Genomic DNA, 14,740 nt, shown 5'->3' on the forward strand with positions numbered 1-14,740 from the left:
CATTTCAGTTATTTTATTTATTGAACTATTTGTTTTTGTCCCAGGACCAATGGCAAATAGTAAATGCATTTAAATTCAAACCACTGAACAAATATGCAACCTGAAATAGGATCATATGTAAATATATATTTTTTCCCATTTGATATCCTCCTTAATCAGAAACAAGCAAAAATAAAAAATTTGGTAAAACCCAAATTGCAACTATTAACTATACTCCAGCAGATTGTGCACATTTTTTGATTACTCCACTTTGTTGCACATTTTTAAATTTGAGTATCCAATTTTTAATAACCATACAAGACATTTCCTTTTAATTTGTACATTTGCTCCTACAATAGTCTACTTTTTTGTTTATGTATATTTTTTCCCTTTGAATCTGCATTCACTTTACTGCACCTCAAATTCTAAACTCTTTTAAAGCATTAACTTTTTTCTTGCAAGTTTACAAAGCAAATTTAATTATGAATTTTACTCCCTCACCTCTACAAGAAATAAAATTGTTATTTGTTAGAAAATACATTTGATTTCATGTAATATGCAGTTTTAGTGCTATCGAATCTTGATCCAGAAGTCTTTATTTCAAACATTGCTACCCATTTATGGTTCAAATTATTCTGACTCCAATTTTTACAATAGCTTTGGAAAAATCTTTTTATTTCAGGTTCAACACTTTTACTGACATACTTTTAGATTTGGACTAAAAACTTTTCAGTATCATATAAAGTACACAAGTACTAACTTTTTAAGAACTTTTTAACTTTTTAAGAAGTTACAGTACAAGAAAGCATTGACAGTAACAGTTAATACTTCTAAACACAGACAATGGTTAAAGAACACCTGTGTGTTTTCTATTTCCACCGATCAAGTTTTAAGGAATATTCTAGTAGAAAATTTGCATTTTCCACATCAGCTGGTATCATGATTGGTCAGAGCAGAACCGGTTTTAGTAGGACTTTAACTGATCCCACGAGCCAACAGAATATGTATTTCATAAGCATAAAGGAACAATCTGTTCTCAAATTCCTTTAAGAGAGTCCCACCAACATCCACCAAATGGCTTCAAATAGGAAAAAAAACCAAGACCTAGAAATGTAACATTAAAGCAGCATCTTAGAAACTCTAAAACTAATCATCTAAGTTGTGTTCTCATGTCATCTTGCTAATAAAATTTGTACAGATTTTCAGGAAAAAACATAAAAATACTACAGTTTAGCACTTCAAACTTTCACCCGTTGTGCTACAAATAACTGAAATATGGATTTATTTGCCAAGTACGGTGGCCAGGAGGGCCATTCTGATATACATGCCATTCTCAGCTTGACGAAAATATGCAGCCCTGGGGTCTGTGTCCACCTCCGGACTGATGGGAAGAAAGGAAAAATTAAGTTACTCCGGAAAGTTTTTGTTTTTTTGAATGAGTTTCGCTGCACAATAAAAACAGGAACTCACCTGATTTCGTTGACCCTGGGCAGTGGATGCATCACCACCATTTTCTTTTTGGCAACAGTCATGATGTGAGGAGTGAGGATGAACTGACCAAAACACTAATAAAAAACACAGGAAATTAAGGATCTTCATAACTGGACTGAAACAATTAATTGTGATGAATCGATATTAAAATAATCAACAACTAATTTTGTAGTAGATTAATCACTAACCGGAGTTTAGAGACTCAAAAAAACACATTCCCATAGCCAAATTTTCTCAGGCGGTATAGTTTTAGCTTCAATTAATTCAGATTTACTAACCAGCATGCTATGTTATTGCACACTAGGCAATATAATGTTACTTAATGGATTATTGAAATAATTATCAACTAATTTAGTAATAATTAATCACTAACTGGAGCAAAAAAAAAAGGCATTTGGTGAAAAACAATACCAACAAAAGAGCCAAAACTGTACAAAGAATGTAAATTTTGCATTTAAGATAAAAATCACATTGCCTATAAATTTGTTTTAGCATCTCAAGTGGTATATTTTAACTTCACTTGGTTCTAATGTTACAGTATTACGTATTTGGCAATAAAATGTTATTAGTTTATCACATCTTTTTATGTATTTCTAATAAGTGGTTAAATAAATAAAAAACTCGAGCATGTGCCATTTTTCATTTCCATTAATTGTCAGAATAATCGGTAGATTAATCAATTTTTACAATAATCATTAGTCGTAGCTCTACTTCATAACATTCTCTGAATGTTTAAAACTAAAACCCAACTTACAGCTTTGTACTCATCCTCAGATCCAAATCTCTCCTTCTGGATCCTCGTCATGTACAGGACGTCCGTCTCAGGCAGAGCTTCCTCAATGCTGTCAAACTCTTCCTGTTACAAAAGTAAAACAAATCAGTTTATTATGCTGGAAGCCATTTTTACACTCTGGGTTCGTCTGTGCACTGCAAAAACACAAAATCTTAAAGTATTTATGGTCTATTCTCTAGTGTAAATACATTAGTTTCGTCTTTTTTCATGTGTACTAACTTACAAGTAACTTTTCAGCAAGAAATAAGAGCTAGTTTTACTTCAGTGATTCCTTAATATTATTGAAAAAGTTATAGTTCATAAGTGAAAAACTCTGCTAATGGAACAAGACATTTTCCCATATAATAAGTTAAAAATGTCTTCCTCCACTGACCAGTGGTTTCAATAAGAATGAAAACATAAATTAGGGATCTTCAAACTATGGTTGAAACGATTAATCACCTTAGTTATGATTAATTGATAAGTGTAACATGAAATAAAATTAGTTTTAGATTTTTTTTTATCTCTAAAAAATGATTTCACACATTTTTAGAGGGGAAATTTATATGAAAAGCTTATTTTACTGTGGTTATGTAATATCTTGGTATTTTTCTCCCTTGCTCACTTAAAAAATTATGCTGTTCACCTGCTTGATGCCCTTCGAAGCCACATAGCTGATGATTTCTGCAGGCATGTGGAGGTTTTTAGGCGCTACGTAGCGCAGAGTGATGCGATACTGAGTCAGCAGCTTGGCCAGAGAGTGAACAGTGCGGCCATGTTTCAGGTCTCCAACCATCGTGATCTAGCAGAAAAACAAACCGTAAGTGTTGTGCTCCTGATTCAGATCACGATCTGAGTTTCCCAGGTTTTACCGTCATCCCGTTGACCGTCCCAAGTTCCTCCCTGATGGTGAAGACGTCCAGCAGGGCCTGGGTGGGATGTTCCCCGACGCCGTCGCCGGCGTTTATCACTGGTTTACGGCAGGGACGGGATGCATTCTGCAGATAAAATATAACAATGTTAAAATACTAGACTGGTTCACAAATCATGCAGCTAGAATGTGACCTGCAGAGTACTGGTTTAGTTTTCTGTCTAACTTTTAACTAGCAATTTCCAATGGATTTCAACACTACTTGCGTTTTGCTGTAAAATGAGCATTTAGGTTAAAGTCATGCTTGTTTTAAGTTTTAGTCACAGCAAGCAAATGCCACCTAAATCTGATTCCTTTTTTCTTTTTTGGTCCGTATTCGACTTTTTCACTGCAATCTTTTCACCCCCCTCTTCCAAAAAATTAATTTTGTGCTACTTCCATATGTGGCATCAAGAAGACATTCACACCAGCCCTGTTCAGTGAGCTTTAGTCAAACTATAGTTCGTTTGCCTGGAAAGTCTGACTCGTTTGTGGAGGTGTGAATGTGCAATCAAACTCTGGTGCAGATCAAAAAAGTCAACTCCGGTCTGCCTACAAACCTCCGTTTCGGAGACTACTCCAAAAGCAGGAAACGGACTACACCGTACCGGAACCAGACTGCATTCTGGGTAAATTCAATCAAAACAAATGCAAAAGAAGCTGCTTGTGGTATTTTACCAAAGACAAAACAGAAATCCTACTACCGCTACTAAAATTTGACACTACGAGCTTCACAAAATCTGTTTCCATTTGGTGAAGAAGAAAATTTCACTCAGTGTCTTCTTCAGAGATTTTTGTATTGTTTCCTTCAGAAGTTCTTGATGCAGCGCCCCCACAGGTGAGGAGGGGGACAGGTTGCTCAAAGGGTTTAGTTCAGGGGTCTCAAACTCCAGGCCTCGAGGGCCGCAGTCCTGCAATTTTTAGATGTGCCACAGGTACAAAACACTGGAATGAAATGACTTAATGACCTCCTCCTTGTGTAGATCAATTCTCCAGAGCCTTAATGACCTAATTATTCTGTTCAGGTGTGGTGCAGCAGAGGCACATCTAAAAGTTGCAGGACTGCGGCCCTCGAGGACTGGAGTTTGAGACCCCTGGTTTAGTTGGTTTGACACGGTGCAGCATGAAAGAGAATTGCACCAGTTGAAAATCTAACAATTGTTGTATCTTTGCTCCCCAGTCAAACCGAGTCTACCGGTTCCCTTAACAGGTGTATAAACACCCTAAATCAGATACGAATCTGATACAAATTTTCTAAGCTTTTTTGCATTTAAACATTTAGAAAAGCAAATTCAGTTTGTATGTCTGATGTCTGGCAGGCTTGGGAATAATCAGGATCAGAATGACAGGTGTATCTCTATTGCTCTTTCAGATTGACCTAAACTATAAAACTTCAAAAATGCAAAGCATGAACCTCTAATCTAAACATTTAAAAGCAAATTAATGAGAAACAGGCAGTGATCTGTCAAAGCAATTGCAGGTTATGTTTTGTCAATAGGCGGTCATCTGCCCTTGGCTTCGAGATGACAGATTGTAAGAATTGAGTTACCATGCTATATCAAAAAGAAAAACACACAAAGCCAAAGACAATAGCTTTCCAGCAGTTCTATGTTAAACTCCTTTGTACAAATTAACAAATGTCAGTGCAAACAACTGCAGGTAATGTTAGCGTTTAAAAATGTAAGAGCAAAGCACTCAGCCAAAGCTTCTTCCACTCAAATCTTTGATTAAAAAAACTCCTTACCCCTTGAATGGAGAAGACTTCCCATCCACACTGATCTACTGAACTAGAGTAAGAAAATAAAACCTAAGAAACTAACTGAATGGGAAAGTTATGTTTTTCAGATATGACAAAAATGAGAAGACTTTTAAAAAGGAAGAGGGGTGTGATTCCAGTTTATGGAAAAAAAAAAAAAAATCACCTGTAGTCCCAACTACGTGTAACAGTCCTTCACAAAATTTTAATTGTTCTTTTAAATTTAAAATATAAACAAAATATGTTCTTAAATGTTCAGGATCCATGTCGGTAAACTCGTTTCTCTGGTCTTCATTTTTTAAATAGGAATAAAGTTACACTCAATGATTATAAAATGGAATTTAAAACCTTGAAAGTGTCATCTTGTCTGAAGTTTTTAAGAATGTGTGTTGATCCAGAAACCCACCTCCACAGCTCCGGGAGTCGGGTGTCGGAGCACCAGGACGTCAGCGTAGCAGCTCATGGTCTGAACAGAGTCTGCCAGTGACTCTCCCTTCTGGGAGGAAGACGTGGAATCGCTGAAATGCACGACGGAGCCACCCAGACGCTGCATGGCTGCTGCAAAGGAGCTGCTGGTTCGAGTGCTGACCTCGTAGAACATGGACGCCATGACTTTACCCTGATAGGAGAGGATAGAACAACAATTAGACAGAAAATATAAATGTTAAAGGTGGCCTATAGTCTTTCTTTGGGCAGGTTAGGATAGGTCTACGGCTATTAAATTTTTTGCAAAAAATCATTTTAAGATAATGAGATTTTAGTCTTGAGTTCCCATCTTGAGTTGTTTGAGCTGCAGCTGGCCTTGCCCCCCAAACTCAACGTTTACAATCACATGTGAAAATGGCTGCAAACAGATGTGCAATTATACATCTGTACATCTTTGAAAAGCAGATGAGGAGCCCCCTGCACAATCAACAAGAACACAGCAAGTGGTTTCTGTGTCAACAACAAAACTACCAACTTTTCCATCAGTCATTGTACAGCACATGCAAATGTGATTTTATATCTTATTTATTTCATATTTAAGTTATGGAACAATTTGCCATTACATATCAGAAGTGTCCACTTCCAAAACTATTAACATTTTTATTCTTTGGATTTTAACACATGTTGAGACCAAAAAACATTTTTTTTTTTCATGGTTGGACTGTTTGTAGAAGCACAAATGGAAGTTCAAAAACATAAAAAAATGTGAATTTTGTATAACACGTCTTAAGATAAGTTACCTTCAAGATTTCCAGGCTTCGCTCTTTCTGAACCAACAACCGCAAAGTGTGAGCAACATTAAAAAGGTGGGACATCTGAAGGAGACAAAAAAAGCAAAAAATAAAACTTGATTGGGATTTAACAGAACTACAGCCATATTTATGTCCTGCATGAGTTTTTGTCATGGAGGTACCTGCTCTTTGCTGAACTGGCTGACGGTCAGGATGTGCTGGCCCACCAGTGGGTGAAGCAGGGGAGACGTCTGGCAGTGGGGCACCTGGGAGGGAGTCATCTGTTTGGACTCGGACAGAGGGGAGAGCAGCCTGGACAGAGGCGGAGGATGACTGTAGGCGTCACCAGAACCAGAAGGCGGGACCATGGTCAGGTCTACAGGAATCAGTAAAACACAAGCAGTGGCCCATAAACAATGATGTTCCTCTGGAACAACTCACAATAACTGTATTCCCATTAACATTTGACATCAGAAAAGGTTGATGGAAATGGAAAAATTTGAAATAACTTCCTGAATTTTGCAAAAACATTTTCACATCATCAGTTAACGATTAGTCGATTACTAAATTAGTTGATTTCAATAATTTTTTGCTTTTACAAAAAAAGAGTTGATCAGTCTCCATCTGTTATGTCGGTGTTTAGCCTGTCGCAATAATCAATAATCAATGAATCAATTAATCGCATGATAAATTAAAACAAGCTTGATAATTTCCATTTGCATGAGTGTTTATTTTTCCCATGTTTCTCTTTCTACCAGACTGTGACAAAAGTCTTCAGCTTGGTGCTTTGGTCTCACCTAGCCTCATTTTTGAAGAGTAAATATGTTTACAGACGTCAGTATCCATTTTATTTGTCGTTTCAGTTGCTTTGCCCATTTGTTTTGGATATTTAAAATGTCTTCTAGTTCAAGAGTTAAAGGTTTGTTAAAAATGTAAGCTTATTGAAATTAAAATGAATATATGGACAGATCTATTGACAGAAGGTTTGACCACGTTGAGGCATGATGGGTATTGTAGTACCTGGTGGCAGTCCAGGATCAGAGGAACGGTGGAGTCTTGGCGGCAGAAGGAAACGGGACTCTCCCGGAACGCGTCTGGGACTTGGAGGTCTGGTCCGGACGTGTCCTTCACGAGGAGGAGTCGGACGCGGTCGCTCCGGAGACTGATGGAGCAGGAAGCAAACTTTCTGAATAAAAATAATCTCAAGATACTTCTTTTTTTTTACGGTTTCAGGTTGAATACCAGTGGGATGTCTTTAACTGGTTCAGCTGAGTGTATGGAAGCAGCAGGCCAGGTCTTCACATCCTCACCGTAACCAGGAGGCACCAGAACCTGAAGAGGACAGATATTCTACTTTAAACCCAATAAAACATTCATAAAACAGACGATGTGGAGCAAGAAGCCGACCTGTCCGTCGATGTAGGCCACCTCTCCTCGCAGGACAACCCGGAGAACTTTACCCTTCACCTTCAGGCCTTGGAACGGAGTCCACTTGGACTTGGTAAACTGCATCGACTGAGGAATAACCCACTCTTGCTCCAAATCAACCTGAAAAAACAAGAAAAATATTTAAAGCAGAATTACTTCAGATTATTATTATTATTATTATTTATTTCTGTCATTGTTTAACCTTTTAATACAACAATAAGAACACAAACAAAAGGAAAAAATTATTCAACTTGTACGTATCTGTTTTTCTTTCCAAGAGAAAACTAATAAAGAAATAAGAAATGTTTAAATTTCTGTTAATGGCAAGAACACAAAGTGTGTACTGAAAAAAAGTGTTTGTTATACGTACAGGATCATCAAAATCAAAATAGCAGAATTTTTCCTGTATATTTTATCTCCAAGTAATTCCAGTTGAGTCCGTCGACAAACACGTAAAATATAAACAATCATAAAACATTTTGTATTTGTTTAGCATATAATTTTATTTTATTTTTTTATTTTAAGAGTGAAAAACAGTTTCAACCCAATACAAATTATTCCACACCTGAAAAATTTAAGAACAATTGCTTTTAATATTCACCCAAACATGTAGCTTTTTTTTTTTAAACAAACCCTTCTCTCTCAATTCAGTGTTTTCTTTAATTTTGAACCACTTCTGTATAAAACTTGGAAGGAGATTATTAGAAAGAGATATGTACATAATCAATGCACTCCTGAGATCTACAAAGGCATAAAGTTTTATAACTGTAAGAAATATTTCATTAGTTGGATGAAAATTTGATTAAGTTATAATTTGTATAGCTGTCTTTTGATGCATGTAGACAGGTTTTGTTATTTTTAAAAGTTTCCCCAGATCTCCACACAGTAATTTATGGAAGTTTTAACAGTAGAATTTACAGAGTAATTTTTTTATTTGGAAAATATTTTTATTTTATTCAATGTTACAATGGTTTTTGACTTTTTAAGCTTTTACATTATTACTATGAGCAGTCCAATGCAATTTGTAGCCGAGCATAACCCCACAAAAAATAAAAAAATCAGATTTCATACACTTAATCTATTTCAATACATTTTATCATGAACAACTTCTCTTTTACATTTTATTGTTACTACATATTAAAATTTTATCTTGCCACAATTTAGTAATTATTTTTGTCACACCATTTCTTTAATACATGTAATTCTCCTTCTTTTACAGTTCCTTTGGGAATCTTCATGATTCTTGGTAAACTAAAGAAAAAAGCCACAGCCTTAATGACGTACCTCTACGTAGGTGTTTTCCTGAACAGGCAAGTTGAAAATCTTGCGGGGGTTGTCATAGAGACGTCTGATGATGTCATCTAGAGTGAGGCGGCCATCGCTGACGGCGGTCAGTAGCAGTGGCAGCATCGTTTCCAGGCCGGGATAACCGGGAGGAGGACGCTCAGCGCTCTTCTCTTCCACAGAGTGAGGAGCTGTCGACAAGAGGAAATAAAACTAAAGGCGACCTGTTGTGCTTCCTTAAACAGGTTAGGGTAGGTCTGTAGATTACAAAATATGTTCATTATATTTTTTAGTTCATTAATTGATACATACTGATACCCTCATTGAACAAACGGAGAAAACTGTAAAACTAATCCCAACAATACGGATAGCTATGAGCGATTTTAAGCAGCATTTCGTAAAACAATAAAAACAATAAATCAAAATTCTTATAAAAAATTAATGGCAATAAATGGTAAACGAAACAATAAATGCCCACCCTCGGTGCTTGGGCTGTTTTTAGAGGCAGTTGAGACCATAATGGAAGTATAAAAATGTGCAAAATGTGAATTAAAGTAATATTTTCTTTGTGAAATAGCCTAAAATTGGTGCTCACTAACCGTGATCCGTAGCAAAGCAGTCTATAACGTCCAGGTTTTCCCACAGCGCCTCCATGTCCTCGCGGGCTCCCAGCATCGGTCGGACCTGCGCTCGCCCCTCTCCGATCTCCGTCACATTTTCTTCGCACAGGAACAGGTGATGGGGGGCCACCTCACACGTCACCTGGATGCCCTTCTGCTTAGCAGCTCGGATGACCAGGATCTACAAAACAACTCATCAATGATGGCAAATTTATAGATGTTAGGTCTGCATAGTCCAGCTGAATATGAACGGTGACTTACCTCCTCCTTTTTGGCAACGTGGCAGATGTGGACGGGACGCTGGTAGAGCTGCGCCACCATCAGGATGGCAGCAACAGTTTGCTTCTCAGCGTGAGCGACGATGGGCATCTGCTTGGGCCAGTTCTCAAAGTGCTGCAAAGAATGATCAAGTAACTATTTTAATTTCAGTTCTTATAAAAATGCTGCTTATCAAATATGACTTGAAAGAAATTTGATTTTATAACTCAGCACCTTGAAATTGGGCCTTTGTCTCTTTAAAACTCCTACTCTTTCAGAAACTCTGACTTGAGGAAGTCATGACAACATGGCTCCTCTAATAACCCATTATCAGCGTTTTTCCCAGCGTTTCACTGATAAATAGCTACTATAATGAGCTCAGCAGAAGTGCAGTTCCACCAGATGTTTGCTAATTGCTGCAGACTAGTCTGCAGGAGCTGAGTGAGGGAGTCGTACGGAAGAGATGCTCTGTGAGGCGGAAGCTAGAACAACGTTTTTGATAAGTGAACAACATTAAAACATAATGTAAAGCAACTCTTTAAAAGATTTTTCAAGGTGTTACTGTGTATGGAAACCAAAACTAAGGTTTCATGTTTGCATTTACCAAAATGCAGATGTTTTTTTTTTTCTTTTAAGAAGCTAATAAAGTTTCGAGATGCATTACTCCTCTTAAAATGATACTTCCCATAAAGGACTGTTTTATTTAACAAAAATTAAAAAATTAAAGATGGTCTTTTATATAAATTCTATGTACAAATGTGGAAAAAAACCCTCATTTTTTGAACAGTCACTGCTACAGAGCTTTGAGGTGAAAACATCTGTACTTTTTGGATAACATGATTTGATTTAACCAACCTCCATCCACAGAGAGACGTTGTCCATCTTGAGGGTGGAGTACGTGTCGTTCAGGTACATCTTCAGACCTGCAGTCTGGGCAGCGACGGATGGCAGGGTGGCAGCGTTGTCTGTAGCAGCGCCAACATACAGGGCGTAGTCACAGCGGCAGCCCGCTTTGGCAAGCTGATGACACATTACACATTTAACGCCATATCTGATCAAATACTCCTGGTTTTGGTTATACAAATGTTGATCTAGAATTTCTACTTCAAATGATTTTTGTCTGGAGGCGTACCTTCTGTGCCAGCGCCAGGGTGCTGGCGTCTGTGATGGCAGGCGACGTGTTGGGCATGGCACACACCAGAGTGATGCCTCCTGCTAGAGCGGCGGCCGTGCCGGTGGAGAAATCCTCCTTATGGGTGGCACCGGGTTCCCGGAGGTGAACATGGACATCGATTAGACCTGGAGATCAACAACAAGCCAATTTAACTGCAACAAAGTGGTCATTTTATGCTGAATTAACAGGCTAACAGGTAAGAAAATAATTTCTAGAGAAAATGTATTTATATTAGAGCTGGGCGACTGTTAACTGTGGAGTTTATGACAAATTGGAGTGAAAATGTCAGTAGTTTGTTTTTCAGGCTGACAACTTTTACTTCAGTGTGTTAAACTGCAGTTAAAATAATATTGGTTTTTCTCTCTTTGGGTTAAATAAAAACTTTCAGGTATAATCATTAGTGGCATTCAAACAAACCCTGAAATTCTGATGCACAGAATGATAGGTACACACAATAGAAGCATAGCTTATTTGCATCATTGGTCATTAAAATGACAAAATATTATTAATGTACTGAATAATATGCATACACTAGGCACATTTAATGATTAGAAAATACATTCAGCAAGCACCTTTAAAAGCAAGTACTTACTTTTACTCAAGTAAAATTGTTAATGTGATACTTTTACTAGAGTACTTTTTTGTCTATTTGTACTTTTCCTTAAGTGGAGTGTTTAGGCCCAGAAGGTTTTGGGACACACAATAATAATATTATTTTGACACCATTTTCAAGTAAAATAATGGAAATGGCATAATAATTCAAGAACACATTCTAAAAGATCAACAAACTCTAAATTCAAAAAAAAAATTAACACTGGAACTGGAAGAAATGTTATTTATTCAAAATAAATAAAACAACAAATTAAATGAATTCTGAAGTTTCTAGTAACAAAAATGTCTTTAAAAAAGGGGGCTAGTTGAGACAAAAGTACCAGACTGAAGACTGTTATCATTCAGCTTTTGGTAGAAAGAGATTGAAAAAAGAAAGATAAATCTTTCAAATGGAAATTATTGAGTTAATTTTAATTAATCATGTGATCAATAGATTTATTGCTTATTGTTAGGCAACAGGCCAACAGTGTTTAGTATTTCTCCTTCACTGGAAGTGCTTCAGTTGCATTTAAAGAGACAGGTTGCTCTCGGACACACCTCAGTACAGAGGTCAATATGGAGATACAGAACAAAACTCTGAAGCTCCACTTTATACAAAACACAACAGAAAGATTTAAATGTGAAAAGGAAAGATTTAAAAGCATAATGTGTTGACTTTAAAAGGAGACAACAAAATGTATGAGAAGTCTTTTTAAATCAGCTAAAACAGAGAACAAAACAAAAATATTCAACACTTTTTATATTCACGCTGCAGACAATGAGGGTATTTAGTAGTAACTCACCAGGCAGACGGACGAGTGTTTGGGAAGTCATGCAGTCGATGTGAGTTTTCACAGGCGGCGATCGACCGATCTGACGCAGCGCCTGCAAACAAATCAGTCACGTGAATATCTTCAGATCCTGCCCAGCAGGTTTTACGAGCATTGCCTGGAAAGGTGCCAGGTTACCTGAACAAAGAGCTTGGTGCATTTGATGTCAATGATGAGCGGGACAGAGTAGTCCACGGCCATCCGCCTGGTCCGGTAACCCTTGGTGACGAAGGAGGACAGGCGTCGGCCGCCGCTGTTCCTCATGGAGAGGTTGATGACCAATTCGAAGTGGTTCTCCTCCAGGTAGTTCATGATGCTGCGCTGTCGCTCTTTAGTGGGGCCTTCGCTCTCATCTTCCTCAAACGGCCAATCCACCGCAGTCACCTGGAGAGGAGGAGGCGAGGTCACACAGAGTGACGGTTAGTCTAGTAAACAATTATTCTGACAATTAATTGGATGAAAAAATACTGCCACATTCTTCTGATTTTTCATTTAACCACTGAAGTCTTTTTATACATTAGAAAAATACAAGTGCAAAATAATTTGCTTCCTTTTTTAAGTAAGAAAAATGTTTTATTGCCTAAAATGCAATAATATAACATTACTTTGGTGAACGATTGATCATTTGTACCAAAAGATGCATCTGCAGCTAAAAATATATTTGTTGTTTATTGTTTTTGGAATATGAGAGGAAAGGAAAAGTTGATTAATAGATTTTTTACCAAGTGAAGCTAAAACTGCAAGTTGAGGACTTCAGGGTAGAACTAGGCTTGTCACAATAGGCAATAAATCAATAAATCACATGATAAATTAAAACAAGCTCAAAAATTTCTATTTGCGTGATATATCAGTTTTTTCTTTTCTCTCTTTCTACCAAAAACTGGATGATGAAAGTCTCTAGTCTGGTGCTCTGGTCTCAATTAGCCCCTTTTTTGAAGGACATTTTTGTTTACAGAAACTTCACTATTTATTTTATTTGTCGTTTCTGTTTTATTTATTTTGAGTATTTAAAAAGTCTTCCACTTCCAGCGTTAAACGTTGATTAGAATTTAAATTTATTCATCTCAGTACCGGTCTGTCGTGGTGAAGAGAGAGCTTCACCACAAAAAAAGACAAAAAGCGAAGCTCTCGATTTACCGGTCGATCTACATTCCCACCCGCAAGTATGGTCATGAGCAAAAGAACGAGATCGCGGCTACATGTGGCCGAAATGGGTTTTCTCCGCAGGGTGTCTGGGCTCTCCCTTAGAGATAGGGCGAGAAGCTCAGTCATCCGGGAGGGACTCAGAGTAGAGCCGCTGCTCCTTCACATCGAGAGGAGCCAGTTGAGGTGGCTCGGGCATCTGGTCAGGATGGACGCCTCCCTGGTGAGGTGATCCGGGCACGTCCCATCGGGAGGAGGCCCCGGGGAAGACGCAGGAAACGCTGGAGGGACAATGTCTCTCGGCTGGCCTGGGAACGCCGTGGGATTCCCCCGGAGGAGCTGGAACAAGTGGCTGGGGAGAGGGAAGTCTGGGCCTCCCTTCTGAAGCTGCTACCCCCACGACCCGACCCCGGATAAAGCGGAAGAAAATGGATGGATGGCATCTCTGAGAATCTGTCTTTGCGTTATTATGCCATTACCATTATATTACTTGAAAATGGCCTCAAAACAATATTAGCATTTATTGCAATAATGTCAGGGACAATTAATCATTCAGAAAAATCTGTATACATTTTTTTAAGTTTTGATTTAATTACTGTTATCAGTGTATTGTTCTTTTAGCAAATGGTCTTTTTAGAGTCTGAATCTCCAGTTAATTAATTGATAATTTCACTTATCAATTAATCGCTTCAGCATATCCATCTACAGTATATATGAAAAAGTTCCTATTCATTAAACAGTGCAACACTGCCACCTGCTGATTAATACTTTTATCTGCCGTGTTGCATTTTCAATCTCAGACTTTTTAGAAAATGCTGACATACAAATTTTACTTCATAAACTGTGTGGAACATAAAGTTATTTATTCCATCTACACATCAACCACTTTCTAGGCTATTTTTGACCATTTTTTTATCAGAGTAAATATGCATATATCTAATTGCTCTGTTTTGCATTTGTCAGAGAGTGTGTGTTTAACTGCAGTTTTTTTTTATTTTAAACTGCTTCAGCTGTTGTACTGAAGAAAAACAGATTTTTAGAGTCCTACCTTGACTCCATGTTCTGTGTAGTAGTCGGCAGTTCCCAGACTGGCATACAGGTCATAACCCAGAGACTCCAGAGCCTTCACAGTGGGCAGCAGCTCGCTCTTGTTCTATCGCCACACAATTCAAGAATCAGTAAAAGGAAGGCAATCTCACACCATTCAAGTCTCAACTCCAACACTAAACCTTTCCATTACTGGTAAAACATTTTATTTTAGCTTTATTTACAGTTTTATCTGCATGT

The 14,740-nt window shown here is 37.7% G+C and overlaps 1 protein-coding gene across 1 annotated transcript in view; it reads right to left on the minus strand.

Moving 5' to 3' along the window:
* Nucleotides 1–624: 624 nt before the first annotated feature.
* The window catches only part of cad (carbamoyl-phosphate synthetase 2, aspartate transcarbamylase, and dihydroorotase), a 37,550-nt gene continuing 23,434 nt past the window's right edge, over nt 625–14,740 (minus strand). The window contains exons 26-44 of the mRNA XM_032585559.1: nt 14,502–14,606; nt 12,449–12,694; nt 12,284–12,365; nt 10,848–11,014; nt 10,571–10,735; nt 9,719–9,850; nt 9,437–9,638; nt 8,838–9,028; nt 7,533–7,673; nt 7,368–7,457; nt 7,146–7,287; nt 6,308–6,501; nt 6,135–6,209; nt 5,315–5,527; nt 3,115–3,240; nt 2,889–3,044; nt 2,225–2,326; nt 1,450–1,544; nt 625–1,360 (exon numbers count right to left, since the gene is read on the minus strand). Of these exons, the coding sequence (XP_032441450.1) occupies nt 1,261–1,360; nt 1,450–1,544; nt 2,225–2,326; nt 2,889–3,044; nt 3,115–3,240; nt 5,315–5,527; nt 6,135–6,209; nt 6,308–6,501; nt 7,146–7,287; nt 7,368–7,457; nt 7,533–7,673; nt 8,838–9,028; nt 9,437–9,638; nt 9,719–9,850; nt 10,571–10,735; nt 10,848–11,014; nt 12,284–12,365; nt 12,449–12,694; nt 14,502–14,606 (2,724 nt within the window). The 3' untranslated portion in view covers nt 625–1,260. The remainder of the gene's footprint in view (nt 1,361–1,449; nt 1,545–2,224; nt 2,327–2,888; nt 3,045–3,114; nt 3,241–5,314; nt 5,528–6,134; nt 6,210–6,307; nt 6,502–7,145; nt 7,288–7,367; nt 7,458–7,532; nt 7,674–8,837; nt 9,029–9,436; nt 9,639–9,718; nt 9,851–10,570; nt 10,736–10,847; nt 11,015–12,283; nt 12,366–12,448; nt 12,695–14,501; nt 14,607–14,740) is intronic.

Source organism: Xiphophorus hellerii, chromosome 15 (assembly GCF_003331165.1).
Source record: "Xiphophorus hellerii strain 12219 chromosome 15, Xiphophorus_hellerii-4.1, whole genome shotgun sequence".
NCBI lineage: Eukaryota > Metazoa > Chordata > Actinopteri > Cyprinodontiformes > Poeciliidae > Xiphophorus > Xiphophorus hellerii.